The 26,931-nt window shown below is 42.4% G+C and overlaps 1 protein-coding gene across 1 annotated transcript in view; it reads right to left on the bottom strand.

Moving 5' to 3' along the window:
* Positions 1-2,740: 2,740 nt before the first annotated feature.
* The window catches only part of LOC129836413 (ryanodine receptor 2-like), an 89,700-nt gene continuing 65,509 nt past the window's right edge, over positions 2,741-26,931 (bottom strand). The window contains exons 82-102 of the mRNA XM_055902533.1: positions 25,542-25,622; positions 25,344-25,432; positions 25,070-25,198; positions 24,654-24,758; positions 24,379-24,460; positions 22,949-24,279; positions 22,648-22,715; positions 22,308-22,440; positions 22,043-22,129; positions 21,701-21,928; positions 20,636-20,766; positions 20,304-20,346; positions 19,974-20,110; positions 18,062-18,122; positions 17,727-17,873; positions 17,492-17,626; positions 13,539-13,695; positions 13,253-13,317; positions 9,635-9,735; positions 6,869-6,920; positions 2,741-6,756 (exon numbers count right to left, since the gene is read on the bottom strand). Coding sequence (XP_055758508.1) covers positions 6,661-6,756; positions 6,869-6,920; positions 9,635-9,735; positions 13,253-13,317; positions 13,539-13,695; positions 17,492-17,626; positions 17,727-17,873; positions 18,062-18,122; positions 19,974-20,110; positions 20,304-20,346; positions 20,636-20,766; positions 21,701-21,928; positions 22,043-22,129; positions 22,308-22,440; positions 22,648-22,715; positions 22,949-24,279; positions 24,379-24,460; positions 24,654-24,758; positions 25,070-25,198; positions 25,344-25,432; positions 25,542-25,622 — 3,458 coding nt within the window. The 3' untranslated portion in view covers positions 2,741-6,660. The remainder of the gene's footprint in view (positions 6,757-6,868; positions 6,921-9,634; positions 9,736-13,252; positions 13,318-13,538; positions 13,696-17,491; positions 17,627-17,726; positions 17,874-18,061; positions 18,123-19,973; positions 20,111-20,303; positions 20,347-20,635; positions 20,767-21,700; positions 21,929-22,042; positions 22,130-22,307; positions 22,441-22,647; positions 22,716-22,948; positions 24,280-24,378; positions 24,461-24,653; positions 24,759-25,069; positions 25,199-25,343; positions 25,433-25,541; positions 25,623-26,931) is intronic.

Below are 26,931 nucleotides of genomic sequence, written 5' to 3'. Positions count from 1 at the left end.
GTCCATACTCCACCGCAGCAGCCAGGCACAGACGTGCTGCAGACTGCAGAGCCAGGACCAGCTGTCCTCAACATGACTCAACTACTGTTTAAGGACGTTGGGAAACGGCGCCGTCTGCTCTGCTACGTGGAAATAGCATTGCTGTCTGCTTTCCTATCATCCATCTTGTCCTGGGTGCCTTTGATCAAGGCTCGGTGGCCGGTAGCCACTAAACACAACATGTTTTATTTGGGTTGGTTTAAGGACGAGTGTCTAAGGTTCAGCACACTGTGTTCCTGTAACAATCGTTTAGAAGGCTCCTCAGCTGGTTCAACAGCTAGCTTCTGTTCATCGAGGGAAACAGAAGGCAAGTTGGGAATCTGTTCTTCATTCACATTGGAATGGGATACCTTTCCAACGGGGAGAGGGTTTCGATGAGAGAGGGGTTTCATGTCCTTGCTCTGGACGAGGAAGGATGTGACAACCATAGATAATCTCAACCATCCATGCCCTGGGATAGTCTGTTTTACTGTAGGTAAATCTGGGTGGCCTCCTTTATGTTCAATATGTTAGAGACATTCCTTTTACCCAAGTAGCACATTTCCAATGGAACAATTGCCACGTTATGTGCAAAGGACCCATCAATGGAGTTTTTATTGTTGTTGTTACAATGAACATAATCCAGGCCCATTTATGATTTATGAAAGGACCCTTGAACAAGTTCATTGAGATCACAATGATGAACAGGGAACGTATTCAACCTGTCTTTGTTCAATCAACTGGAGTAAAACAAAGCAACACTAATTTCCTGCTAGGTCTTATGAGACAAATCAAAACAAAGCCACAGTAATACCGTGCTTGCTAATCGACCTCAGCATAATGAGGACGATATATGCAGGTGGCACGCAGGGCCCCGTCTCACTCCTGCCAATCTCCTACACACAGCGTTTAATGGTTAACTGTCCTCACCGCGGTCCTGTAATCATTTTGTTGCGCTTAGAGCCTCTAAGAACGCGCTAGGGCCCTCTGAAGCAGTGGTCCATCATGCTGTTAAGCATGGGCGATTCATTTCACAGTCATGGTGAGGGTTTGGCTCTGCACTGCTCCTAACGTTGTTCAGACTGGAGAGTCAGCCTGATGGTAGAAGGGTGAGAGGAACAGATGTGAGAGCTAAAGTGTTTATCTCTGTGTAAGAGAGGCATACCAGAGAGACATGGCTCTGAATGGACAGATTGGAGACTGACTGAAGATTTGACACGCTCCCAGACTTATATTCACACAACTTTTGTTTGCTATTTCTTCTTGGTAATACTCAAGTAGTAGCATCCAAAATGCTTATAAAAATATGAATGGACGAAAAACTACTGATGTACAGTTAATGCACTTGAATTAATGTGACATTTATTACATGTTAATGTGCAGTTGTATATGTGAAATAGCTGTTTTAAATTTTACACGTGAAACTATATTTTCACATGTATTTAATTTAGAGTTCACATGTTAACACCACCTTTTCACATGTAAGGAGGATAACATGTTGTCACCTCACATGTGAATTGCAGTTTCAAATTTGTGGTTTCATGTGAAAATCGGATATTCAGTTTCACATGTGAAAAACATTTACGTGATTGTTTTTCACATGTGAATTTACAATTCCACTGGTGAAAGTGAGATTTTCACATGAAAGTTTTTCACATATGAAAATGCTAATTTGTTTTTTTACATGTGATTGTTTTTCCCGTGAACTTGCAATTCCACATGTGAAAGGGAAAATCGAATTTGACGTGGAGTTTAAGTAATGTTATATTCTCCTCGCATGAGAAAAGATAGTGTTAACATGTTGCACTAGCAATGTTCCACCGGTGGAATTAGGGTGATCACATCTGAAATGCCCAAATGCGGAACAAGGGAAGGATTTTGCGGGACATTCGCAGAACAGTTTTTGGGGATCACGTTCAAATGGTGACATAGTTCTACTGTATGACGGTAACTGCCTGTTAAAGGGTCAATCCTTAGTTGCTACATCCATTTTTGGACATATAAATTATATATACCCATTGATTCTTAAAGAATATAACGTATAAATGCCTCATGAGCTTTGTTCAGCTGTTGTAACTCATCAATACCCAAAATATAACCTTGTTTTCCTGCAATGTTTGTAACCAACTATTGCATAGCCTCAAAACATGGTTAAAATTATAGTTTTGATATCATGGACAGTCAGCTTGTGCCATCAAACCCCTGCAACTTATTCAGGACAGCGGTCCCTATCCCTCTTCCAAAATCACCTGAAACCCTAACTCTTCAAAGAGTATCATAAATAATACCCCTCCTTATCTCAACCATTAGTAGCTATCAGACTTTGCTGACAGCTACTTTGAGGAAAAGTGTACATACTATGACTGTAATATGTGTTTGTCCCACCTAGCTGTCTTAAGATGACTGCACTAACTGTAAATCGCTCTGGATAAGAGCATCTGCTAAATGACTAAAATGTTAAATGTAATCCATAGTGTCGTCTATAGATTTCAGAGGGGTTGCATTTCTCCAGCACCGTCCCTCAGCTTTTTACCACAACTGTGGCAGGGAGTCAACTTTGTTAATGTTTCAATTAAGGATTGCTGCTTTAAACACCTTTAATAGAGTAATAGTGTTATTATATGGTGGAATCCTCTAGTGAGTGAGTTACTTTTGTGCTGTTAATATCAAGCCAAACTTATGAAATCATTGCAAGGAAATAATTTCGAAATGCGAGAAGAAATACATTTTAAATTTATTTTCTTAAACATTTTTTTCAGTCAAATTGTTTTTATGGTAACACGATTTTAAAATAAACACGTCCTTCTTTCCTGGAATTTTCCCTATCTTTGGATGTTACCCTGGCCTTTGCCTTTCCTGCCTTTTTTCCAGTTGTAGGTTTTGGCACATTCATTCCAGCAACATAGCACCCTGCATCCCACTGATGGTTTGCCACTGAGGCTAAGCAGGGTTGGTCGTGGTTGGTCCCTGAATGGGAAACCAGATGTAGCCGGGAGTGATGAAAAATAACATGTGAACTCAAAAAAAACATTTGTCTGACTCATGTGAAGATTAAAAAAATATTTTTTCATCACGTGAACATTTTTCCATGATTTGTTTACACGTGTTCACACACGTGCCCGAAAACCACGTCTTTTTCCAATTTTTTTTTGTAAGGGCAGTCATCTCAGAACAACCAGAGCTGGTGTATTTAAGTGACTAATTCTCTCCACACAAAACACATACATTATGCTTTCAGACCAGGGATAAACGTGGATATCATCCTTTTCCATTTGACAGTCCACATTCGTCACTCTGGATTATACATAGGAAGATAGGAAATCTACTAAATGAGTGGTAAACTGTTAACAGATGCAGTGTGACAAAAAATATATAGATCATTAAGCTATAAGGCCTGAGGGGGTGTGGTATATGGCCAATAAACCACAGCTATGGGCTGTTCTTACGCACGACGCATCGCGGAGTGCCTGGACATAGCCCTTAGACGTGGTATATTGGCCATAAACCACAAACCCCCAAGGTGCCTTATTGCTATTATAAACTGGTTACCAACGTAATTAGAGCAGTAAAAATAAATGTTTGGTCATACCCGTGGTATACTGTCTGATATATATCATATATCAGCACATATCAAAGCTGCAGGCTAACAGGATGACTACACCACTCGCTTGGCAAAATAAATGTAGAAATCTATATTATTCAATTATTGCACCCACACTGCTCACGCGTGCCAACGAGCATCTACGTTGCCAAAGGCTAAAATAGAGTTCTATTTGTGACGCAGATCGCGCTGCAAGTTCTGCCTCTCCCATCTCCTCATTGGCTTATAGAAGCAGGTACCCACGTGCCATCACCTGATTGGTTATACCCACGTGGGTGACTGAAAGACGAACGAGGTCAGTGGCGGTAATGCACCTAATTTATGAAAGTTGCCAATCGCAATATAAAGTCAAGAGAAGAAAAAGCCTAGGAGAAATGACTAGAAGCGATTCAGTTCACCGTTTTATGTGAGGATTAATTGTTGGAGTAGAGGACCTTGTGCATTTCAGGTAAAATAACAACTCAATGTTTATATCCCAGGACAAATTAGCTAGAAACAGCAAGCTAGTAAATAGGACAAATTAGCTAGCAAGTGCAAGCTAGCTAGCTAAATTACCATGAATGTTTAATGCTTTTCGACCTGTCCCCAAATTAGTGTAATTGGTTCAGAGTTTGTTGTGATATTTGAACCTGCGTGTCGTGATTGCATTCGGTGTGGGGGGGGACAAAATACATTTATGCACTATGGCGCGCATCTAGTTTGGGTTCCGTGTAAGGTTAAATCTAGACTTGGTTTTCTCTATCGTAATTGCTCCTCTTTTTTGATTTGATTTGATTCACTCCCAGCTGCCAAACTAACCCTGATTCAGATGACCATCCTACCCATGCTAGATTACGGAGACGTAATTTATAGATCGGCAGGTAAGGGTGCTCTCGAGCGGCTAGATGTTCTTTGCCATTCGGCCATCAGATTTTCCACCAATGTTTCCTATAGGACACATCACTGCACTCTATACTCCTCTGTGAACTGGTCATCTATGTATACCCGTCGCAAGACCCACTGGTTGATGCTTATTATAAAACCCTCTTAGGCCTCACTCCCCCCTATCTGAGATACCTACTGCAGCCCTCATCCTCCACATACAACACCTGTTCTGCCAGTCACATTCTGTTAAAGGTCCCCAAAGCACACACATCCCTGGGTTGCTACTCTTTTCAGTTTGCTGCAGCTAGCGACTGGAACGAGCTGCAACAAACACTCAAACTGGACAGTTTTATCTCCATCTCTTCATTTAAAGACTCAATCATGGACACTCTTACTGACAGTTGCGGCTGCTTCACGTTGTTGTCGCTGTTGTCTGTGTCCAATAATGTTTGTACCATTTCTGCTACCATGTTGTGTTGCTACAGTACCATGTTGTTGTCATGTATTGCTGCCATGCTGTTGTTGTCTTAGGTCTCTCTTTATGTAGTGTTGTCTCTCTTGTCGTGATGCGTGTTTTGTCCTGTATTTGTTTTATTTTTAATCCCAGCCCACTGTCCTCACAGGAGGCCTTTTGCCTTTTGGTAGGCTGTCATTGTACATAAGAAGTTGTTCTTAACTGACGTGCCTAGTTAAATGAAGGTTAAATAAAAAATAAAAATAAAATATACCACGGCTGTCAGCCAATCAGCATTCAGGGCTCGAACCACCCAGTTGATAATATTCAGTAGTTGACTTCAGTGCATACCATATTTAAGGTGAGTTTGAGCCTCATTCCAAAGTGCCTTCAGAAAGTATTCATACCCCTTGACTTATTCCTCCATTTTGTTGTTTTACAGCCTGAATTCAAAATGGATTAAATATATTTTTCTCACCCATGTACACACAATAATCCATAATGACAAAGTGAAAACATGTTTGTTTTTTTATGTTAGCAAATGTTCATCCATACAGAAATATCTAATTTACATAAGAATTCACACTCCTGAGTCACCTTTGGCATTGATTACAGCTGTGAGTCTTTCTGGGTAAGCCTCTAAGACCTTTCCACACCTGGATTGTGCAACATTTGCCATTTACTATTTTTTTAATTCCTCAAGCTGTCAAATTGGTTGTTGATCATTGCTAGACAACCATTTTCAGGTCTTGCCATAGATCTTTTAAGTAGATTTAAGTCAAAACTGTAACTAGGTCAATAACAGGACAAAAACCTAGGATTTTGCCTTTGCTTAGCTCTATTCCGTTTCTTTGTATCATAAAAAACTCCATAGTGCTTGCATACCCATAACATGATGCAGCCACCAACATGCTTGAAAATATTAAGAGTGGTATTCAGTGATGTGTTATGTTGGACTTGCCCCAAACATAACACTTTGTTTTCTGGACATAAAGTACATTTTCTTGCCATAATTCTGTAACTGTTTTAAAGTCACCATTGGCCTCATGGTGAAATCCCTGAGCGGTTTCCTTCCTCTCTGGTAAATGAGTTAGGAAGGATGCCTGTATATTTTTTGTGACTGGGTGTATTGATACACAATCCAAACGGTAATAATGACTTCACCCTGCTCAAAAGGATATTCAATGTCTGCTTTTTATTGCATTTTTATCCATCTACCAATAGGTGCCCTTCTTTGCGAGGCATTGGAAAACCTCCCTGGTCTTTGTGTTCGAATCTGTGCTTGAAATTCACTGCTCGACTGAGGGACCTTACAGATTATTGTATGTGTTTGGTACAGAGCTGAGGTAGTCACTGAAAAATCATGTTAAACACTATTGTTGCACATAGAGCGAGTCCATGGAACTTATTATATGACTTGTTAAGCACATTTTCACTCCTGAACTTATTTAGACTTGCCTTAAGAAAGGGGTTGAATACTTATTGACTCAAGACATTTCAGCTTTTCATTTGTAATTAATGTGTAAAAATGTTGAAAAACATAATTAGACTTCTACATTATGGGGTAGTGTGTATAGGCCAGTGACACAAAATAATCAATATAACATTTGGGCTGTGACAACAAAATGTGGAAAAAGTCAAGGGGTGTGAATACTTTCTGAAGGCACCGTGTCATCCTATATGATGATGTTATCATGACACACATCAGATATCCCTCATCCCTTCAGCAGAGCTGGTCTTCATACTGTTTACGGAAACAGTCACCGACAGGAAAGAATTCCCAGCATCGCTCCTGGTACATTTTCCATACGTAGGATTCCTGTCAAGGACAAGTCAACAGTGTCAAGGGCAACAGGAATTCATATATTAGGCTACATCATGATCTTTCATGTAACTTGATGCACAGAATAGGTGGATATCAGCAGTATTACCTGGCCCGTGTGTTCTGTTTCATCTTTGTTAATGAGGTACATCACAAAGAATCTGTCAGGAGAGAACAGGTTGAGAGACACATTGAGAAACTCCTAACAACATGTGACTGATACAGGCAGTAGAACATGGTTGATTTGGAAACAGGGTTGAGGCTTTCACAACAAAAAAATGGAATCTCATTCTACTCTATTGAAAATGTATGGTATACGTAGCAAAACACATGTTGAAAGTTACAGTACACAATAACAGTAAGTGTAATGGAGTCAGATCGTACCGGATAAACTCACCCCACAGCTTGAAATGGCTCCAATGAATTTAATCATTTTTAGTGGGCAAATAGTTAGTACGTTCTAAAGCAGCACAGTCACGTGTTGGCGAGGCAGAAGGCTTGAGCTAGTGGTGCACGGGTCAGCTGTTTGTTCACCTGCAACCGCCTGCAATTGCTAATAACCCGCACCCAACCCTAACCCGCTAATATACAAAAATGCATTGTAGGCTTCAGTCAGAGACAGCGGGAATTGACAGGGGGTGCAGGATTTTTTTTGTCTGATTTAGTTCATGTTTATACATGTTGGTAGGCTATTTGTCTATAATTAGATACATGCAGCTTCCTTTCTGTCATTATATGTTGTCCTAGAACACTAAATAAACTGTTGCTCACCAGAATAATGTCAGAAATGATAGAATGAATGCTTAAATCTAGTTGACAACGGTAAAGTTCTGTCATCTCTGCTTTTTTTGAGGAGCAAAGACATTTAGGGACCGTGGAGAAAATGCAATAACTTTTCTTTACAAAATTCCCAAATGACATCAGTTTGACCAAATGTAACGAAATAAAAAGCTAGGAAAACCTAACATGTTTCTGATTAGGTTTCAGTTTGGCTTGGATGCATATTTTATGGAGTTTAAATATTAGCAGCTTTTATGATGCTTAAAAAGATAGCACCTCTACACTCTTTGAAAAAAAGGTTCCAAAATGGTTATTCGGCTATCCCAATAGGATAACCACTTTTGGTTCCAGGTAGAACCCTTTTTAATTACAGGTAAAACTATTTTGGGTTCCATGTAGAACCCTCTGTGAAAATGGTTTTACATGTAATCCAAAATGGTTCTACATGGAAACAAAAAGGGTTTTTAAAAAGGTTATTGTATGTGGACAGCCAAATAACCATTATAGATTTGTAACGTTTGTCGTCGGAAGGAGACCAAGGTGCAGCGTGGTAGGCGTACATTCTTTTATTTAAATGTTCCACCAAGAAAAAAAAACAATACAACGAACAAAAAGCTTCGTTGTGCAAACTACATGCACTCAAACAAAGACAAGATCCCACACTGAAGGAGGGAAAAAGGGCTGCCTAAGTATGATCCCCAATCAGAGACAATGAAAGACAGCTGCCTCTGATTGGGAACCATACTCGGCCAAACACAAAGAAATAGAGAACATAGAATGCCCACCCAAATCACACCCTGACCTAACCAAACATAGAGAATAACAAGGATCTCCAAGGTCAGGGCGTGACAAGGTTCTAGATAGCACCTTTTTTTCTAAGAGTGTACAGTGCCTTCGGAAAGTATTCGAACCCTTGACTTTTTCCAAGTTGTTACGTTATAGCCTTATTCTACAATGGATTAAATAAAAAAATCCTTTGCAATCATGAAGTGTTTAGAGTGATTAGAGGGACTGCCAGGCCATTAGTGAGGGCCGTTAGCAAGTTGGGTAGGCTACCCATCAGCGCCATTCATTTGCACAGTATCATCCTCTTTTACCACTTCACAAAATCTTTCCCAAACATTACTTTTCTGGCCCTCCCTTCTCTTTATTTTCAACTTTCCATTTCACAGCTTTCTCCTATTGAACGAAACTCTGACATTGTCCTTTTTGCCTCTGTGGATTGACGTTAACTTTAGGAGTCAACCCGTGCATTACTAGCGTGAGCACAAGTACTGGCAAGGATATTGTGAGCAAGGAAGCAATACTGCTAAGCAGCAGTGACGACTGTTACATAACCACATGCAATGTTAGCTGGCCTTAGTAAACTATTGTGGACGTATCGTCTAATTTTGATGGGGAGGCCGGTATAATTGACTCGCCAATTATAACGATGTCAGTGATTTCCAACTCATAATAAAATAATAAGTCTCAGCTTACATGATTAGAGATGCATATCAACCAATAGTGCTAAAATAAAACACCCTAAATAATGAAACGGGTCATTAATATTGACATTAGTAATAAACTGTTGAAGAGAGCGAAGAGTGGCCATTTAAGCATTGAGCACCACATTTAATGTAATAGTATATATTGACATCTATATACATTTCCCGTTGGACAAGTGAAGCTCCACATGAATTGAGATGCAATCAAATGTGGACATGATAATGATTCCTTCAATCATTGACTAATCACAGAGCAGATCTTTTAAATGGCTATACCTAATCATGGTCATATTACTGCCTACAAAACTACATTACATCTGTAAAAATATCTGATGGAAGTACATGACAAGCAAATACCTAATTTCACACAAAAGTTTTTTTTAAATGACTAAAAGAAAATGTTCTGCTTAACAAGTTGTGTAAGGGGGAGGTATGATATGTCAGCAATCATCGTATGACAGGCATGTCATTCCTGTGATTGTGGGATGTCAGTGTTGAGAGCATGTTAGTCCAAAGTCTAGACGTCAGGCACACGAGGCTACAGATGGCAGGTTTATTTAAGTAAAGTGTTACATATCACTGAAACTAGACAGCAGGTATCAACTCACAGATAGTTGGCCAGGTTGTGTTCCTGCAGAGTGTGTGTTTCGAATCCATGGGGCACATTGTCCAAGTAGTCATTCCCGATTCCACAGATGAAACACTTGGTCTACAGGGAAGGAAGAGAGAGGTATCTCACATTTACATAACACATTTATAGCACATGCATATTGTTCCATGTGAATAACATAAAGAGACAACCAACACGACAAGTACTTATTGTGTTAAAGATAGTGAATGCATTCCCTTAATTCTAACTCTGCTTTAGTTGTTTTCATGCGTACTGTATTCTGGAAGTAATTTGTAATATTGTAAAAGGTCATTCATTGTAGACTGGGTAATCATTAGGGCTGTTAATCAGTTAACTCGAGTTAACGTTTTTGTAATTTTAGTGCACAATCTTTTGAAAGAATTGAAAATACACTGAATACATCATCATCTGCAGTGCCTTTGGAAAGTATTCAGAGTATTTTTCCACATTTTGTTACATTACAGCCTTATTCTAAAATGGATTAAACACAAAAACATCCTAATTAAATCGACACACAATACCCCATAACGACAAAGCAAAAACAGGTTTTTAGAAATGTTTGCAAATGTATTAGAAATACATAACAGAAATACCTTATATAAATAAGTATTCAAACCCTGCTATGAGACTCGAAATTGAGCTCAGGCGCATCCTCTTTCCATTGATCATCTTTGAGATGTTTATACAACTGGATTGGAGTCCACCTGTGGTAAATTCAATTGATTGGACATGATTTGGAAAGGCACACACCTGTATATATAAGGTTCCACAGTTGAAAGTGCATGTCAGAGCAAAAACCAAGCCATGAAGTCAAAGGAATTGTCCGTAGAGCTCTGAGGCGGGATTATGTTGATGCACCGATCTGGGTATGGGTACCAAAAAACGTCTGCAGCATTGAAGGTCCCCAAGAACAGAGTGGCCTCCATCATTCTTAAGTGGAAGAAGTTTAGAACCACCAAGACTCTTCCTAGAGCTGGCCACCCGGCCAAACTGAGCAATCAGCGGAGAAGGGCCTGGGCCAAGAACCCGCCGAGTTCCACTGTGGAGATGGGAGAACCTTCCAGAAGAACCCGCCCCATTTTTTTCAATTATCGCCTAAAATGACATACCCAAATCTAACTGCCTGTAGCTCAGGCCCTGAAGCAAGGATATTTTCTTGGTACCCTTTGAAAGGAAACACGTTGAAGTTTGTGGAAATGTGAAAAGAATGTATGAGAATATAGCACAATAGATCTGGTAAAAGATAATACAAAGAAAAAAACAACAGTTGTTTTGTATTTTTTTCGTACCATCATCTTTGAAATGCAAAAGAAATGCCATAATGTATTATTCCAGCACAGGTGCAATTTAGATTTTGGCCACTAGATGGCATCACTGTATGTGCAAAGTTTTAGACTGATCCAATGAACCATTGCATTTCTGTTCAAACTTTTCTATCAAGACTGCCCAAATGTGCCTAATATGTTTATTAATAACTTTACATGTTCAAAATGGTGCACTCTCCTCAAGCATTAGCATGGTATTCTTCTTTAGCTACTGTAAATTGGACAGTGCAGTTAGATTAACAAGAATTTAAGCTTTCTACAAATATCAGATATGTCTATGTCCTGGGAAATGTTCTTGTTACTTACAACCTAATGCTAATCGCATTAGCCTACATTAGCTCAACCGTCCCGTGGAAGGGACACTGATCCCGAAGAAGTTTAAATGGAAGAAGTTTGGAACCACCGAGACTCTTCCTAGAGCTGGCCACCTGGCCAAACTGAGCAATCGGGTGAGAAGGGCCTTGGTCAGGGAGGTGTCACTCTGACAGAGCTCTAGAATTCCTCTGTGGAGATGGGAGAACCCTCGAGAAGGACAACCATCACTGCAGCATTCCACCAATCAGGCCTTTATGGTAGAGTGGCCAGACGGAAGCCACTCCTCAGTAAAAGGCACATGACAGCCTGTTTTGAGTTTGCCAAAAGGCACCTAAAGACTCTCAGACAATGAGAAACAAGATTCTCTGTTCTGATGAAACCAAGATTGAACTCTTTGGCCTGAATGCCAAGAGTAGCGTATGGAGGAAACCTGGCACCATCCCTACGATGAAGCATGGTGGTGGCAACATCATGCTGTGGGGATGTTTTTCAGCGGCAAGGACTGGGAGACTAGTCAGGATCGAGGGAGATGAACAGAGCAAAGTATAGAGAGATCCTTGATGAAAACCTGCTCCAGAGTGTTCGGGACCTTCCAACAGGACAATGACCCATAGCACACTGCCAAGACGACGCAGGAGTGGCTTCGGAACAAGTCTCAATGTCCTTGAGTGGCCCAGCCAGAGCCCGGACTTGAACCCGTTCGAACATCTCTGGAGAGATCTGAAAATAGCTGTGCAGCGACACTCCCCATCCAACTTGACAAAGCTTTAGAGGATCTGTAGAGAAGAATGGGAGAAACTCCCCAAATATAGGTGTGCCAAGCTTGTAGCATCATACACAAGAATGCTGACTCGATGCTGTAATTTCTGCCAAAGGTGCTTCAATAAAATACTGAGTCAAGGGTCTGAATACAAAAATGTATAAAAACCTGTTTTTGCTTTATCATTATGGGGTATTGTGTGTAGATTGATGAGGGGAAAAAATGATTTAATCAATTTTAGTACAAGGCTCTAACGTAACAAAATGTGGAAAAAGTCAAGGGGTCTGAATACTTTCCGAAGGCAGTGTATATACCTAAAATCTACAATGTGATGTAAAAACAAATTGACATTGAGGTTAAAATGTGCTTCTCAACAACGCGATTAATCACAGCCCATCTGACAATTAACATTTTACGAGACGCACTTATCCAGAGCAACATAGTAGCGAGTGGATACAGTTTCATTTTTTTGTTTTGTTTGTACAGGTCCCCCATGGGAATCGAACCCACAACTCTGGTGTTGCAAGTGCCATGCTGTACCATCTGAGCCACACGGGACTTGCCTACATTTATTTTCTTCATTTGACAGCACTAGTAATCAAATGAAGAAATGACCACATTTGCATTTCACAAGATCAATTCATTATGCCGCAAATACACTCTCCGACTTTCAGAACACATTATTCCTTAAAGTGGTGTGTGCACGTGCACATGCACATGCATCTGAGTGTAGTCTCTAAAAGGTTCCCATCTACTTCAATTTAAAGATATATACAGATGCAAATATGTATTTTCTGATAAACCACAGCCCAGGTTATCTGCATATGCAATTTACAACCTTTTTTTCAAAACATGGTCTAATTATCTCCATCTCATTAGAGATAAGTGTATCCTCATTAAGACTACTGATTGAATAACACGCTCTGACAACACTCTCTGAATCCGCTTAAAACATGAGCCACAGTCTCATCAATTTACACACTGATTAGAGTTGACCTCAAGATAGTCCATATCGCAAAACCAATATTGTTACTGCACCCAAAAGTGCGCTATGGATAACTTCCTTTGATAAGTCACTTTTACAGATAATGTTTTAGGAAATGTTCGAAAGAGAGAATTACAGGTGCGGAAGGTTCTTCAAATAATTACATAGGTGTGTGTGAATGTTTTAAAGAAAGCACAAAACTTATCTCACCTCCATGTCCTCTTTCACCTGCTCCTGCTGGTCACGGAGCTCCCCAAAGGCATCAATTATCAAACCTACAGGAAACACAAACTTGAGTGTTAGTGTCACAAGTATTTGTGCATGATTAACTGACAGGTTACAGGAGAACTTTAAGACACTAGAGGGATAAACCGATACATTAGCATTGCTAAATTCTCAATCACATATGAAATATTCATAAAGACCAACAAATCTAGCTGACTCACTGGTGAACAATGGAGAAGAATGTGTGTGTAGCGTCTACATTCTGTCTCACCCTGAATGATGGCCAGGAGGATGACGATGACGAAGAAGAAGAAGGTGATGTCAAAGATGATCCTGACCACCTCAAACTCGTCCCCGGCCGGGTCCTCAATCTCATCACCGATGCCACCCCCCGCTCTCACGCCCACATACATGTGGAACATATAGCACTGGAGAACAAGGAGGAGTAGCCAATTGACTTTGCTACTTAACATTGCTGGGGTAGTCCATGGGGAATTCACAACTCTTATTATGAACGAGTTGAGCAATCTTATTCTTTAACTAAACATGTTTTTGCTTGTACATAAAGATATATGAATGAGTGGTGGTACAGAACGGCATAGGCAAGATGCAGTAGATGGTATAGAGTACGGTATATACATATGAGATGAGTACTGTAGGGTATGCAAACATAAAGTGGCTTAGTTTAAAGTGGCTAGTGGTACATGTATTACATAAAGATGGCAAGATGCAGTAGATGATATAGAGTACAGTATATACATATGAGATGGGTAATGTAGGGTATGTAAACATTATATTAAGTGGCATTGTTTAAAGTGGCACATTTTTAAATAATTTCCATCAATTCCCATTTTTAAAGTGGCTGGAGTTGAGTCAGTATGTTGGCAGCGGCCGCTAAATGTTAGTGGTGGCTGTTTAACAGTCTGATGGCCTTGAGATAGAAGCTGTTTTTCAGTCTCTCGGTCCCTGCTTTGATGCACCTGTACTGACCTCGCCTTCTGGATGATAGCGGGGTGAACAGGCAGTGGCTTGGGTGGTTGTTGTCCTTGATGATCTTTATGGCCTTCCTGTGACATCGGGTGGTGTAGGTGTCCTGGAGGGCAGGTAGTTTGCCCCCGGTGATGCGTTCTGCAGACCTCACTATCCTCTGGAGAGCCTTACGGTGTGGGCGGAGCAGTTGCCGTACCAGGCGGTGATACAGCCCGACAGGATGCTCTCGATTGTGCATCTGTAGAAGTTTGTGAGTGCTTTTGGTGACAAGCCAAATTTCTTCAGCCTCCTGAGGTTGAAGAGGCGCTGCTGCGCCTTCTTCACGATGCTGTCTGTGTGGGTGGACCAATTCAGTTTGTCCGTGATGTGTACACCGAGGAACTTAAAACTTTCCACCTTCTCCACTACTGACCCGTCGATGTGGATAGGGGGGTGCTCCCTCTGCTGTTTCCTGAAGTCCACAATCATCTCCTTTGTTTTGTTGACGTTGAGTGTGAGGTTATTTTCCTGACACCACACTCCGAGGGCCCTCACCTCCTCCCTGTAGGCCGCCTCGTCGTTGTTGGTAATCAAGCCTACCACTGTAGTGTCATCCGCAAACTTGATGATTGAGTTGGAGGCGTGCATGGCCACGCAGTCGTGGGTGAACAGGGAGTACAGGAGAGGGCTCAGAACGCACCCTTGTGGGGCCCCAGTGTTGAGGATCAGCGGGGTGGAGATGTTGTTACCTACCCTCACAACCTGGGGGCGGCCCGTCAGGAAGTCCAGGACCCAGTTGCACAGGGAGGGGTCGAGACCCAGGGTCTCGAGCTTGATGACAAGTTTGGAGGGTACTATGGTGTTAAATGCTGAGCTGTAATCGATGAACAGCATTCTCACATGGGTATTCCTCTTGTCCAGATGGGTTAGAGCAGTGTGCAGTGTGGTTGCGATTGCGTCGTCTGTGGACCTATTGGGTCGGTAAGCAAATTGGAGTGGGTCTAGGGTGTCCGGTAGGGTGGAGGTGATATGGTCCTTGACTAGTCTCTCAAAGCACTTCATGATGACGGAAGTGAGTGCTACGGGGCGGTAGTCGTTTAGCTCAGTTACCTTAGCTTTCTTGGGAACAGGAACAATGGTGGCCCTCTTGAAGCATGTGGGAACAGCAGACTGGGATAAGGATTGATTGAATATGTCCGTAAACACACCAGCCAGCTGGTCTGCGCATGCTCTGAGGACGCGGCTGGGAATGCCGTCTGGGCCTGCAGCCCTGCGAGGGTTAACACGTTTAAATGTTTTACTCACCTCGGCTGCAGTGAAGGAGAGCCCGCAGGTTTTGGTAGGGGGCCGTGTCAGTGGCACTGTATTGTCCTCAAAGCGGGCAAAAAAGTTGTTTAGCCTGTCTGGGAGCAAGACATCCTGGTCCGCGACGGGGCTGGTTTTCTTTTTGTAATCCGTGATTGACTGTAGACCCTGCCACATACCTCTTGTGTCTGAGCTGTTGAATTGCGACTCGATTTTGTCTCTGTACTGGGACTTAGCCTGTTTGATTGCCTTGCGGAGACAATAGCTACACTGTTTGTATTCGGTCATGCTTCCGGTCACCTTGCCCTGGTTAAAAGCAGTGGTTCGCGCTTTCAGTTTCACGCGAATGCTGCCGTCAATCCACGGTTTCTGGTTTGGGAATGTTTTAATCGTTGCTGTGGGTACGACATCGTCAATGCACTTCCTAATGAACTCGCTCACCGAATCAGCATATTCGTCAATATTGTTGTTAGACGCAATGCGGAACATATTCCAATCCGCGTGATCGAAGCAGTCTTGAAGCGTGGAATCAGATTGGTCGGACCAGCGTTGAACAGACCTGAGCGCGGAAGCTTGTTGTTTTAGTTTCTGTTTGTAGGCTGGAATCAACAAAATGGAGTCGTGGTCAGCTTTTACGAAAGGGGGGCGGGGGAGGGCCTTATATGCGTCGCGGAAATTAGTATAACAATGATCTAGGGTTTTTCCAGCCCTGGTAGCACAATCGATATGCTGATAGAATTTAGGGAGTTTTGTTTTTAGATTAGCCTTGTTAAAATCCCCAGCTACGATGAATGCAGCCTCAGGGTGTGTGGTTTCCAGTTTACAAAGAGTCAGATAAAGTTCGTTCAGGGCCATCGATGTGTCTGCTTGGGGGGGAATATATACGGCTGTGATTATGATCGAAGAGAATTCCCTTGGTAGATAATGCGGTCGACATTTGATTGTGAGGAGTTCTAGATCAGGTGAACAGAATGACTTGAGTTCCTGTGTGTTGTTATGATGATCACACCACGTCTCGTTAATCATAAGGCATACCCCCCCGCCCCTCTTCTTACCAGAAAGATGTTTGTTTCTGTCGGCGCGATGCATGAAGAAACCAGCTGGCTGCACCGACTCCGTTAGCGTCTCTTGAGTTAGCCATGTTTCCGTGAAGCAGAGCATTTCATCAACCTTATTGTCAAGAGACTGGACATTGGCGAGTAGTATGCTAGGGAGTGGAGCGCGATGTGCCCGTCTCCGAAGCCTGACCAAGAGAACGCTACGTTTGCCCCTTTTACGGCGTCACATAGGGTCCCCGGCTGGGATCAGATCCATTGTATTGGGTGGAAGACAAAACACTGGATCCGTTTCGGGAAAGTCATATTCCTGGTTATAACGATGGTGAGTTGACGTTAATCGTATATTCAGTAGTTCCTCCCGACTGTATGTAATGAAACCTAAGATTACCTGGGGTACCGATGTAAGAAATAACACATAAAAAAACAAAATACTGCATATTTTCCAAGGAACGCGAAGCGAGGCGGCCATCTCGGTCGGCGCCATCTTAGTCGGCCATACTATCTGCGTGTCATACTAACATTACCGGTGAACCTTCAAGTCTGGTGTATTGTATTGTAATGCAATGCATTTCTAAAGCATAACAAGTCTGTCTGTCCTGAGTGAGTGACAGTGAAATCCATATTGGAATAAAACAGACAAGACCATATTAAAGTGGAGAATTCATTCCCAGTGAGACAAAGAGCCCAGCTCAGGCTGGAGAGGGTTATCTTAATCCAAGTGTCCATCAATCTAGGGTGGATAATGAGGGGCATTAAGGCAAAGGCTATGTTCACCTCAACTATGGGCATCACTGTCAGAAATCCTTCTCTTTGGCTTCTCAGACTCCGTGGCTAGTTTAGACTATGTGTCAGTGTGTCTGCATGCATGTGCTACTACATGTGCTAAACTCACAGTGAGCATGTCGTCACATTTCATGTCCAGAGCTACTCCATCTTCACTCTTGTTGTAGAACTTGCGGAAGAAGTTGAAGGCCACAACGGTGTAGAGATACACCACCACTGCCAGCAGCCCTAAAGTCAGGACCAACTGACAAACATATACAGCATTATGGAAATGTAATATTCTCTAAAGCCCCCCCCCCCCCACCCCACATGGCAACAGGGTTTTATAGTTGTCTATACTGTACCTGTTTGCCATTGTGGGTAACAGAGGTCAGGATGGTTCTAAGGGTCTTAAAGCCCATGGCAATATCCAACAGGTGAGCAGCGAAGAAGAAGTTATTATAGTGGCCCAGGACAGACATGGTCATATACCATGCCAGGTACAGGAAGGACTGTGTACACACACGAGATAAGACAGGAAGACAGCTTGGGTACATCACAGACACTATAGCAGCTATCATCATATGATCTACATTATTATCTATGGAAAACAATGACTATAAAAACACATATGTAAGGATGAGTCATCATCATATATAGAACACAGTAGGACGATAAAGTAAACGGCTGCTTTACTTACGTTGTCAGTGAACACTACTCCTAGTTTCCACACCTGATACTTGACATCAATTGAGTTTAATCTGAAACAGACATATCTAGTCAGTCTTCTTAGGCATGGATACATCCCTGTCTGGTCTCTTCAGTTAAGGGGACACCCTCAATACAAATAAGAGAGCCATACAGGTAACTGTAGAGTTCAAAAAGTACTCACTCTCAAAACCATGAAAAGGAATAACCCAAGGAGGCCGAAATGCAAAAATAATATCACTGATTTAATTCATGCTCAAAAGAATACAAAAAGTGAAAGTGCAAGGTGCTATATAAAAATTCAAAAGGAATGGAGCATATCGGCCTCCTTGGGTTATTCCTTTTCATGGTTTTGAGAGTGAGTACTTTATTAACTCTACACATATTTTCTCTCCCACGCAACGGCCGCCTTTCATTCCAGCCTGAGCACAAACCCTTATACTAGCTTTCTTCATGCGGGTAACTGCCATAATAAAAGGAACACTTGAGTAAATGAGGGATACAAAGTATATTGAAAGCAGGTGCTTCCACACACGTGGTTCCTGAGTTAATTAAGCAACAATTAACATCCCATCATGCTTAGGGTCATGTATAAAAATACCCAGTTGCCCATTATTTTGGCTACCATGGCTAGAAGAGATCAGAGGGGTCTCAAAGGAGCATAAGGGGTTTAAAGGGTGTGTGTATGTCTCAGTCACTAGATCGCAACCCAATTGAATACTTATGGGAGATTCTGGAGTGGCGCCTGAGACAGTGTTCTTCATCACCATCAACAAAACACCAAATTATGGAATTTCTCGTGAAATAATGGTGTCGCATACCTCCAATAGAGTTCTAGACACTTGTAGAATATATGCCAAGGTTCATTGAAGCTGTTCTGGCCTTTATTTAGGCAGTTACCTGTATATTGTACTGAACATAGAACTCCTTGAGTTTGAATAACCACATATTACTCAGATATGTAACCAAAAGGACTCACACGTCCTGTTTTATAATTTGTCATAACCATTTACAAAACACATTGGATTATTGCAATACAACCTGATTCAAACTGCACATTACTGCCACCTTCTGTCAAGACACTTCAGAATGTAAAGTACTGCACATTCTGTTTTATTCTCATTTCTTCAAGTAAGTGATACACACAGACACAGACACACCCACGCCTGACATCAGTGCTGTCGCTTTAGCCGATAATGCTCAAAGTGCTGCTGAATACAAGATCATGTTTTCTTTGTAAAGTACCTTTCACACTGTCATTGAATGACATATTCTATTTAGTTTAGAGACAAACATTTGTGGGGATTCTATAGATGGGTTGGCTGGCAATGTCACGAAAATGATGGGTGCACATTGTTGAGGCAGAAGTCCGTGTAGTGTTATGATTCTGAACGGTCAGATAGCTAGCAACAACGACAAGAAGCTGCATTGTGGGGAATCGTAGGTGGCTTGATTCAGATAGTTTTAACTTCTTATTGATACCATGTCTTGTTTTGGAGACATTTTGACTCATATCACATCTATGCTAATATGGCAAAAAAATTGCTAGCTAGCTAACCAACAACTGAAACGATGCATTTGAGAGACAACAAGTGCTCATTGTGCAAATTTATGTTTTCAATAAACATTGGAGACGAAATATAGTTTACATGTTGTCAACAATCTAAGCCAACCCTGTCTGTTTTGCCCCACAATTATGCACGAGTCGGTTTTGATGCTAAACAACCAACCCGTCTATCTATCCTGGCTAGTGAAGGGCGTGGCTACAGCCGACTTAGTTCAGCGATGTAAGTCAGTGACTAATAGACCTAGACTCTAGCCTCACACAGGAGGTATGTGCAGTACAGAACAGTATAGTACAGTAAACAGTACATGGATTTAAGGGATCACACATATCCACTCACAGAGCAGTCCAGGCTCCCTCTCTCCTGGGCCTTCTCCTCTCCTGTCCCTCGGAGCTGAAGTCGAGAGCAGCCTTATCCAGCCCCAGCAGCTCACTGATGCGGTCACAACCATAAAACTTCCCATACTTGTCCATCACCTGAAGAGAAAGGTTGAGGGTGATTGACTTTAACGGCAATGCTATGGAGAGAGAATAATTGCTTAAGCCATTACATGGTTCATAGATCTCCAGTCTCTTTTTATTACACTAGACTGTGCTGTGATATATGTGTAGACGCTGACGCAACTATACACAGAGAATCATGTGAGGTGAATAGGGCTACTGTACCTACCTTCCTTTTCACAAATTTATCCCAGTAATTACTGGGAAATGATCTGAAACAAAAAACATAATCGAGCATCATAAAACACAACTTCTTGTTTTGTAGAATAAATCAAAATAAATCACAATAAAAGTTGTAACGGTCTATGAGAGTCTATGAGAGAGATCTGAGATCTGACACACTGGTTCTGTATGTCATTACAGAATTCAGCCTGCTCCTCACTGAACTACACGGAACTGTAGATCAGATGAATGTAGGACTTTAAAGTGTTGTAGTTCAACCAAAGTAGCCGATAGACAGGGTTTATTAAGCAGCTATAAAGGCCCTATGAGAGGACTGACTGTGTGGTGATGACAAGCCTGTCCCATTGGCCTTTGATGTCCTCATCAGGTGGCTGCTCAGTGACATAGAGGCCGTCAAACTCCATCTTCCTCGCCACGTCTTTCTCCCGCTTAAAAATAACCAGCGGGACCTACAGTAGCAGCCAATCACAAACAACAAAGTGATGCAGTAAGTAGAAAAAACACTATTACTTGTAAAGTTCACATTTCAAATGCACTACATTTGCTCCTTATGTTACGCCCCTGAAAAAGGGGAGAAATGATCATGAGAGTGGTACGGTATTGTTTACTCATTGAAACTTTTAGTGCAATGAGAAAAGGCCGCGATTTCTCCGGGACCTTGAGTGGAGACCAGAGCAATCGATCTCAGGCTCATAGATTAAGAGCATTTAGTTGATCACAGATTAACAATTTTACCCACGACAAAATAAAGTAATCAACATACCGTTTACACATTCCTCTCACAATTCGTACCCTTTGTACGCTTGACGGATTTTAACACAATTATATAAATGTTATCAATCTATCAACTAATACTGAATGCACGATCTTCTTAACCTTAGATGTTTTAAGATCCTCACATACTATGAACTTACTAATACTTTTTAATGCATAACAGGCTATTAGTATTTCCTTTAACCTGTCACACTTACACTCTTAGAAAAAATATGCTATCCAGAACCTTAAAGGGTACCTCGGCTGACCCCACAGGAGAACCCTTGAACTTTTTTTCTACCTGGAACCAAAACGTTCCCCATAGGAAAACCCTTTTGGATTCCAGGTCGAACCCTCTGTAGAAAAGGTTCTACATGAAACCCAAAAGGGGTCACGTTCAACCAAAAAGTGTTCTCTTATGGGGACAGCCAAAGAACCCTTTTGGAACCCTTTTTTCTAAGAGTATAGTTGGTGCTGGAAAACCAAAGATGTGTAGCCCTCAATGGATCTAATTACTAGCTACTATAAACTAAAGACAGAATATGATGTAATGTAGATTGCCGCAACACTCATTGGTATGCACTGTCACAGTGGACTGATTGGCTGTCTGTTCCCTGTGAGCTGTCGTACCTTCAAGCAGTAGTAGCCAATGATACAGCAGAAAGAGATGAGGGTGTGAGCGATGGACAGGAAGCGGAGAGAGGGCTCCATGTAACCAGTGCTCTCCTCCAGGACAAACTGCGTAATGCCTGAGGTGTTGTCATTGACCAAGGTGCCTTCTTCATCCAGGTCCCCTGAGCTGTCGTAAAGCACTGCCACCTTCTCCTCTTCCTCACTTACAGAAGAGGATGATGACACCTGGGACACAGTAACAATGAGACAGTTAAGGACAGTGAGACAATCATTCAATTTCACAGACCAGCCGGAAATGTCAATTTAAATATTTGTACTGGCAGTCACACAGTAACTCACCTTGTAGAAAAGGAGAATGAAGTTGATAGAGAAGGCAACAAACAAAGCCAGCATCCGCATGTTGTAGAAATTCCTCGCAAAGTAATTCTGAGAAATGAGATATGGTCAAATTCAGAGGGAGAAAATACTTGTTTGTGTGTGTGTGTGTGTGTGTGTGTGTGTGTGTGTGTGTGTGTGTGTGTGTGTGTGTGTGTGTGTGTGTGTGTGTGTGTGTGCGTGTGCGTGTGCGTGTGCGTGTGTATGTCTGTGTGATAGAGTTTCTAACCAACAGTCTCTTCTGGTGAGTGGTTATCATTTCCCAGAAGGCTGATTCCTGAGGCTCTGGCTCCTCAGGTTTGCTGGAGCATATCCTAACTCTCCGTTTAGCCGTTGCCTCCTTCTTCTCAGAATCTTCCCTTCTGCAAAGTCAGTTTTAAACTTCAGCTCAAAGTCAACCTAAACTGTATTATATTCATTTGTTTCCATCCTGTGATGGAAACAAATTACGCTAACACAACAAAATATTCAGTCATTTTCTTAGTTTCAATTTGCCTGTAGTTATTCTGAGTCAGGATTACAGTCAGAATGTAATCAGGTCTTTAAAGGTGAATTTGAAAAATACTCACTCTGCTTTCTCCAACTCAGACTCTTTCTCTTCTCCTTCATTACCATCTTCTTCTCTGGCACCCTCAACCTGAAGCCATTAATAGGATATGCATTAAATATGACCCAAGAGTAAATTACTAACCTCGATCACACACAATAGTGTTTGGACAAACTGTCAACAGGTTTCGACCTAAACTGAGCAAAATGTTGAAGGGAAAGATTTTATGGAATAAATACAGTATGGTTTTACAGCACCAACAAACCAAGCATGCCATATCTAGCTCACGAAGGACAACAGTCACAAAAATACTGCAATAATACCTGTTGTTTCCCATTGGGCTCAGCAGGGGATTGTTGGCCAGTGGCTGTGTTGAACAGGTCAGTCAGACTGGCTGTTAAGTCATGAGTCATTAGTCTGTATTGACCTCCTTCTCTCCTCACTCGCAGACCGAAAATGTCTGACAGGACATTGGTGTCACTGGAGGAAACTGTTGACTGGCCCAGCCCCCTCAGCTCGTCCCGGGAGGACCTTGTGCTGTATCTCCTCTCCCTGTAACCCCCTGACCCCCCTGTGACCTCATCGAGTGTGGGGTCAAGGATGCCTCCAAAAAGGTCGAACACCCTTATCTTCTTGGCCCCCTCTATGAGTCCTCCACTTACAAAAACAATGTACAGTACATATAAGAAGAAGCGAACTACAGAACAGACAAAGTGGACCAGACCCATGATCATGGCCTGGAAGAAGGAAGCAAATACCATGACTAAATTCCTCAGAGTTGTCTTCTTAATATGGTTCTTCAGGTTTTTCACAGAGAGCATAGACATCAGCATCATCAAGCCATAAGGTAGAGCGAAGACGATGAGCCATATTGTGGACATGGAGAAAAATCCCATTTTGGATCTTTCTAACTCCTCCTCGTCATTCTTCCCCCTGTCTTTTTCTTCCTCTTCTTCAGCCTCTTTGCCTGCGGTCCTCTCCCCAGTGTCTGTCCCTGATATCTGGGCAGCCAGCTGCATCTCAAAGATGGTGTCTTCGCAGAAGTTGACAAACATCTCCATCTTCTCTTTCCCGTCGCCCTCATTGACCACGTCAAATATGAACTGTCTCTTGGACTCTTTGACCTGAGGCTTATCCCACTGCGTGCGGCTGGACTCGCTGATCTCAAAGTAGACCCTCTCGATACGCTTGCCACTGCCAAGGATCTCAATACGGCCCAGGTAGGGCTGGAAGTAGCTCAGAACACACTCTGCAAGCTGCAGAAAGGTACCAAGACGTGAATCGTGAGGCATGTGCTCGGACAGGTTGGTTAGGAGAACAGCAATGTTGAAGCCAATGTCTTTGGCTGGCTCGTGGAAGCGATCCACGAAGGCCTCATAATCCAGGAGCTCGCTTTCATCCGTCTCCGTGCAGGAGAGGAGGAACTGGGTCTCGGATTGAGAGTAGCGCTTGTAGGCCTCCATGGCCTTCTGGAAGTCCTTTTTGGAGATGCGACCTTTGCCGTCGTGATCATACTCTTTGAATGCGTCAGAGGATGTCAGGTCTTTGAGTTTGAGGAACATGTCGAAGAACTTTAGGATCATCTCAACATTGCTAGATGATTCCACCAACATGTCCACCATCTGCTTGCCAATTGTTCCATTTACCACATTACCTAGAGAAAAAAGTGAGATGAGTTCACAAGTTTAGCTTTGTCTGTTGCAATTCACAAATATATTCACCATGTAAACAACTCAACTATTTTGAATCTTACCTTCTAACATGGACAACAACATAACAACCATGTCCTTTTGCAAATCCATCAATTCTTTCAGAATTTCAATTTGGCTGGAATCCTATAGATGACAAAACACCAAAACAAAACATGTAACAACTAGTTTGATTAAGTGTAAAACCTAAACAATGAAATGGCCCATTGGGAAAAAGGGAAAGCTTGTTAAGCTCTACACGCATTCTTTACATGACTGGAATATTCATGGGTCTTATTGACCCTGGTCCTCCACCTCTTGAGTTCTACACCACACTGACCTGAGACAGCTTCATCTGCATGTGAGCAAAGACATGGAGAAAGCCCACCACTGCATCCCATAGACGACTGTGGGCCAGACTCTGCTGGTTACCAGTACACGGCCCCTGGAGAGGACAGTAATACAATGAGCCAGTTAGCTTCCCAGCTGGGTAAACTGTCAATAGCCAGAACTGAGACAAACACACATACTTTAAAAACACACATAACATCATTCACAATAGTTAAATACATGAAATACCCTTTGAAATGGGTCAACCTCTCAGTGGAGAAAATGACACCCATCCCACTGGGCATAGATGTCAATTCAACGTCTATTCCACATTGGTTCAACGTAATTTCCTTGAAATGACATTGAAACAATGTTGATTCAACAGTGTGCCCAGTGGGATGAATCAGCACCTAGGGCTCAACCAACCTGGATGTACTCTGTGAGAGAGTTGAAGACCTGTTTGGCCACATTGATGGCCTTGGAGAAGTTACGCTGGCCATGTTCGTCAATCACATCCTTCCCAGAGTAATACCAGTAGAAATCACTTATCGACTCCTGGAGACATATTAGTAGGAAGGAGATTCAAATTATGATAGTACCAAAATATTTAAAAGGCTTGTAAATTATATTGAATCAGGTTACAGGCCAAATCAATCAAAATGTATTATACAGATAATGTCTCGTAGATCAAATTGTTAACCTGCACTCTGAGAAGGTAGTCCACAGTGGATATAATGATGTTCACAGTCGTGTTGTTTCCTGTTTGTGTTCTCAAATAATTCTGAAAATCTATGGGACAATTTGCAAGCGTAATCAGTTTTTAACAGCCCAATAACACGCCTCTGCCATAACACACAGAGAGAAGTGCACTTTGGTTAAAACGGTTAAGGGTGAGCACCTGAGTTGTGTCCTTCACAGAGGAGCTGTAGAAAGCGAAAAAGATCACAGGTCAACTTCTCATCAGGCATAACCTTCTCCCCTGAGAGAGAGAGAGAGAGGAGAGGAGGTGAGAGAGGAGAGGAGAGAGGAGATGAGGAATAGAGAGGAGAGGAGGAATGGAGTGGAGAGGAGGAATGGAGAGGAGAGAAGAGATGAGAGGCATAGAAAGGAAAGGAATGGAGAGGAGATAAGGAGAGATGAGAGGAGAGGAGATGAGGAGAGAGAGAGAGAGAGAGAGAGAGAGAGAGATAGAAAGGGGGAAAGAGAGAGAGAGAATAGAGAGAGAGAGAGATAGAGAGGAGAGAGAGAGGAGGAGAGAGAGAGATAGAGGAGAGGAGGAGAGAGAGTGGAATAGAGAGGAGAGGAATAGAGAGGAGAGGAGGAGATATGAGGAATAGAGAGGAGAGGAATAGAGAGGAGGATTAGAGAGGAATAGAGAGGAGAGAGAGAGAGAGAGAGAGAGAGAGAGAGAGAGAAGAGAGAGAGGGATAGAGAGAGAAGAGAGAGAGGAGAGAGGGGATAGAGAGAGAGGAATAGAGAGGGATAGAGAGGAGAGGAATAGAGTGGGGGGAATAGAGAGAAGAAGAATAGAGAGGAGAGGAGGAGAGATGAGAGGAGGAGAGAGGAGAGGAATAGAAAGGAGAGGAGGAGAGAGGAGAGGAATAGAGAGGAGATGAATAGAGAGGAGAGAGGAGAGGAATAGAGAGGAGAGGAATAGAGTGGGGGGAATAGAGAGAGAATAGAGAGGAGAGAGGAGAGGAAGAGAGGATGAGAGAGAGGGATAGAGAGGAGAGGAGAGAGAGGAGAGGAGGAAGAGAGAGAGGATAGAGAGGAGATGAATGAGAGGAGAGAGAGTGGATAGAGAGGAGAGGAATAGAGTGGGATAGAGAGAGAGAGATAGAGGGATAGAGAGGAGAGGATAGAGGAGGAGAGATGAGAGAGGAATAGAGAGGAGAGAGAGAGAGGACTGATGAGATAGAGAGGAGGATGAGGGATAGAGAGAGAGAGGATAGAGGAGATAGAGTTAGAGAGGATAGAGTGGGATAGAGAGAGAGGGATAGAGTGGGATAGAGAGAGAGGGATAGAGTGGGATAGAGAGAGAGGATAGAGTGGGATAGAGAGAGAGGGATAGAGTGGGATAGAGAGAGAGGGATAGAGTGGGATAGAGAGAGAGGGATAGAGTGGGATAGAGAGAGAGGGATAGAGTGGGATAGAGAGAGAGGGATAGAGTGGGATAGAGAGAGAGAGAGAGAGAGAGAATAGATATGTACAGAATGAAAGATCATGAGTATGGTATCAGAGCAAAGGTTCTTTACATTCAATCTGAACTCACTTCAGCAGTCAGATCT

This window comes from Salvelinus fontinalis, chromosome 37 (genome assembly GCF_029448725.1).
Source record: "Salvelinus fontinalis isolate EN_2023a chromosome 37, ASM2944872v1, whole genome shotgun sequence".
Lineage (NCBI taxonomy): Eukaryota > Metazoa > Chordata > Actinopteri > Salmoniformes > Salmonidae > Salvelinus > Salvelinus fontinalis.
Note: the sequence above shows the minus strand (reverse complement) of the source record. Positions and strands in the feature narration are given on the sequence as shown.